The 4,119-nt window shown below is 50.7% G+C and overlaps 1 protein-coding gene across 1 annotated transcript in view; it reads left to right on the plus strand.

The window, feature by feature from the left end:
- LOC106536045 (soluble scavenger receptor cysteine-rich domain-containing protein SSC5D) overlaps positions 1-4,119 on the plus strand; it is a gene marked incomplete at its 5' end in the record, with an annotated part of 13,965 nt that continues 9,846 nt past the window's right edge. The window contains 2 exon segments of the mRNA XM_014033212.1: positions 1-253; positions 328-450. Of these exon segments, the coding sequence (XP_013888666.1) occupies positions 1-253; positions 328-450 (376 nt within the window).

Raw genomic sequence — 4,119 nt, forward strand, 5'->3', positions numbered from 1 at the left:
CCTCCCCCCTCTGCCTCTCCCCGCAGCGCACACCGCCGACGCCCAGCCGCTCCCCCGCCGAGCGCGCCCACCACGCAGAGAAGCCCGGCGGAAAGAGGAAGTACAAGAGCCGACACCTGGACAGCAGCGCCAGGGACCCCACCTGGAGGCTGAACGGGGGGCGGCGGAGGGAGAGGAGGAAGGAGCGGAGGAAGAGGAGGGAGAAGGAGAGGCAGGAGGGTCAGCAGGAGAACGGAGCTCTGCGAGAAGAGAGGTGAGAAACACCTCACCAAATAATGATTTAAAATGTTCAGAAAAGAGTGAGTCCTGGTTCTGTGTGCCCCCCAGCAGGAAGAGGTCCAGAGAAGACCGCAGTCCCAGTGTGGAGATCATCTACGAGGGCACCATCACCTCGCAGCCGCCAGGAGACAAACGCCGCAGGAAACGCCATCGCAGAGCGCGGCACAGCAGGTAGGATCAGTCTGGGTTCTGTTCTGGAGGAGCTGGGCTGGTTCTGAACAGGTTCTGAACTGGTTCTGGACTGAGTGCCTCCAGCAGGGGGCAGCCTTTAACCTGGTCATGGAGGTTTATAACAGCTGGAGTGAGAGGAAACCACGTGTTACGTCCCCTGGCTTGGTCTGGGAGTTTAAAGGGACTAACATAAATCTAGACAATGGAGGAGGAGTCAAAATGACATTTAGAATGTTTATTTTCTGACATGTTTTAAGTTTCTTTTCTATAAAGACTGATTCAAAGACTTCATGGAGAGCTCAGGTCAAAATATCAAACAAAACAACCCTGAAATGAAAATAAAATACACAAACCTAAAATAACCTTACCTAACAAACACACAAACAGGAGAAAACTAAGGTTAAACAAAAGGCAGCTCTCCCTACAAAATCAGTCTGACCAAGTTTAGTTTGTAAAATAAAGAACAACCATCAGTGGTGTACGGCGGTCAGGTGGCCTATAGGTGCAGGAGAGCAGCTTCACAGCCATTAATCAGGGCCCAGCTGATTGACTGGCTGGAGACCAAAGGAGCTGCACCCAATCACAGGAGAGACACAGGTGAGGAGGCGGAGCCTAAAAGAAGACACAAAGCATTACTTCAATTGAAAAAACAAACATCCACACTGGGGATGTAACACCACGTGATCTGCTGTAAAAACTAAGGCCTGAAGAAAAACAGGCAAGAGGGCTGAGAATGTAGAAATCATTAAAACTATTAATAATATTTTACAGTTTATATAATCAATTTAATGTTTTAAATAATGTCAGAAAAGCTGTTTGTGTTATGGATTTATTAACAGAAGATAAACAGGAAAATGTCTCATTTTACAACACAAGTCAGCAGATTTGATCTTATTTAGCTCAATGTGATCTGAGCAGAACTGAAGCTAATAATATAACCATTTAAAATTAAAATAATCTTATAAAGTCGATGTAATCACTGTTATTTATTGAAATGGATAACATATAGCTTGTGGAGCATATATACAGAGTGTAGCACCCTGCTGAATCATGCTACAATTTAACACAAACTATTCAATATTACTTTGTCCTCTGATTAATATTTAGACCTACAGAGTCCATCCGTCCGTTTTCTGCCGCTAATCCAGGGTCAGGTCTTAGGGGCAGCAGCCTCAGCAGAGACCCAGACTTCCCTCTCTCCAGACACGTGGACCAGCTCCTCTGGGGGAATCCCAAGGTGTTCCCAGACCAGCTAAGAACCATAGTCCCTCCAGTGTGTCCTGGGTCTTCCTCTGGGTCTCCTCCCAGTGGGACGTGTCCAGAACACCTCACCAGGGAGGAGTCCAGGAGGCATCCTGACCAGATGAACCACCTCAACTGGCTCCTCTGGACGTGGAGGAGCAGCGGCTCTACTCTGAGTCCCTCCTGGATGACTGAGCTTCTCAGCCTATCTCTAAGGGAGAGCCCAGACACCCTGCAGAGGAAACTCATTTCAGCTGCTTGGATCTGTGATCTCCTTCTTTCAGTCACTACCCAAAGCTCCTGACCATAGATGAGGGTAGGAACGTAGACCCACTGGTAAACTGAGAGCTTCACCTTCTGGCTCAGCTCTCTCTTCACCACGACAGACCGGTACAACACCCACATCACTGTAGACGCAGCACCAATCCACCTGTTGATCTCCTGCTCCATTCTTCCCTCATTCATGAACAAGACCCTGAGATACTTAAACTCCTCCACTTGGGGCAGGACCTCCTCCCCGACCTGGAGAAGGCACCATACCTTTTTCCAGCTCAAGATCATGGTCTGGGATTTGGAGGCACTGATCCTCATCCCGGCCACTTCACATTCGGCTGTGAACCGCTCCAGTGAGAGCTGGAGATCAGGATCTGATGAAGCCAAYAGGACCACATCATCCACAAAAAGCAGAGATGTGATCCTAAGGTCACCAAAAAGGATCCCCTCAACACCTCGGCTGCTCCTAGAAATTCTGTCCAGAAAAGTTATGAACAGAATCAGTGACAAAGGACAACATTTGGTGGAGTCCAACTCTCACCGGAAACGAGTCCGACTAACTACAAGCAATGTGGACCAAGCTCTGGCACCGGTCATACAGGGACCTAACAGCCTGTGTCAGTGAGCCTGGTACCCCATACTCTCAGAGTACCCCCCACAGGAGTCCCTGAGGGACACTGTTGAATGCCTTCTCCAAGTCCACAAACACCACTGGTTGGGTGAACTCCCATGCACCCTCCAGGACCCTGCTGAGGGTGTAGAGCTGGTCTGCTGTTCCACGACCAGGACAAAAACCACACTGCTCTTCCTGAATCCGAGATTTGACTATCTGATGGACCCTCCTCTCCAGGACCCCTGAATAGACCTTACCAGGGAGGCTCAGAGTGTGTCCCCTATAGTTGGAACATACTCTGCGGTCCTTCATATTTATATTTTTAAATAGGGGGACCACCACCCCGGTCTGCCAATCCAGGGGAACAGCCCCCGATGTCCTTGCGATATTGCAGAGTCGCGTAAGCCAACACAACCCTACAACATCCAGAGCCTTAAGGAACTCCAGGCGAATCTCATCCACCCCGGCGCCCTGCCACCGAGGAGCTTTTTAACCACCTCCATGACCTCAGCACCAGAGATTGGAGAGTCTGACCCAGGGTCCTCAGACTCTGCTTCAACAGGGGAAGACGTGTCAGTAGGATTGTGGAGGTCTTTGAAGTATTCCGCCCACGACCCACTACGTCCCTTGTTGAGGTCAACAGAGCACCATCCTCACCATAAATAGTGTTGGTGGTGAACCGCTTTCTACCCCTGAGACGCCAGATTGTGGACCAGAATTGACTCGAAGCCGTAGGGAAGTCTTTTTCCATGGCCACTCCGAACTCCTCCCATGCCCGAGTTTTTGCCTCAGCAACCACCCGAGCCGCAATCCGCTTGGACTGCCGATACCTATCGGCTGCTTCTGGAGTCTCACAGGCCAAATAGACCTGCCTGACAGCATCCCTCACCCCCGGTGTCCACCAGCGGGTTCGAGGGTTGCCGCCACAACAGGCACCGACAACCTTACAGCCACAACTCAGGTAAGCCAACATGGCCCACTGGGACTCAATGTCCCCCACCTCCCCCGGAACATGTTTGAAGTTCTTGTGGAGGTGTGAGTTGAAGCTCCGTCTAAGGGGAGACTCTGACAGATGTTACCAGCAGACCCTCACTATATGTTTGGGTCTGCCAGGTCTGATCAGCATCCTCCCCCACCAACGGAGCCAACTCACCATCAGGTAGTGGTCAGTTGACAGCTCCATGGGTGAAAGCCCGGCTACCAGGCGCTCACCAAAGTGCCCCACCTCCAGGCCTGGCTCCAGAGTGGGGCCCCGGTGACCAGCGTCCAGGCGAGGGAACACTCAGTCCATTTATTGTATTCATCATAGGGGTCTTTGGGCTGCACTTTGTCTGATCCCTCACCAAGGATCTGTTTGCCTTGGGTGACCCTACTGGGGGGCATGAAGCCCCCGACCACATAGCTCCTAGGATCACTGGGACACTCAAACCTCTTCACCACGATAAGGTGGCAGCCCAGGGAGAGTACAGAGAGTACAGAGTGTAAAATAATATCATAAATGTCTGATTAATATTTAGACCTACAGAGTGTAAAATAATATT

The sequence above is a fragment of the Austrofundulus limnaeus genome, unplaced genomic scaffold (assembly GCF_001266775.1).
Source record: "Austrofundulus limnaeus strain Quisiro unplaced genomic scaffold, Austrofundulus_limnaeus-1.0 Scaffold1666, whole genome shotgun sequence".
NCBI lineage: Eukaryota > Metazoa > Chordata > Actinopteri > Cyprinodontiformes > Rivulidae > Austrofundulus > Austrofundulus limnaeus.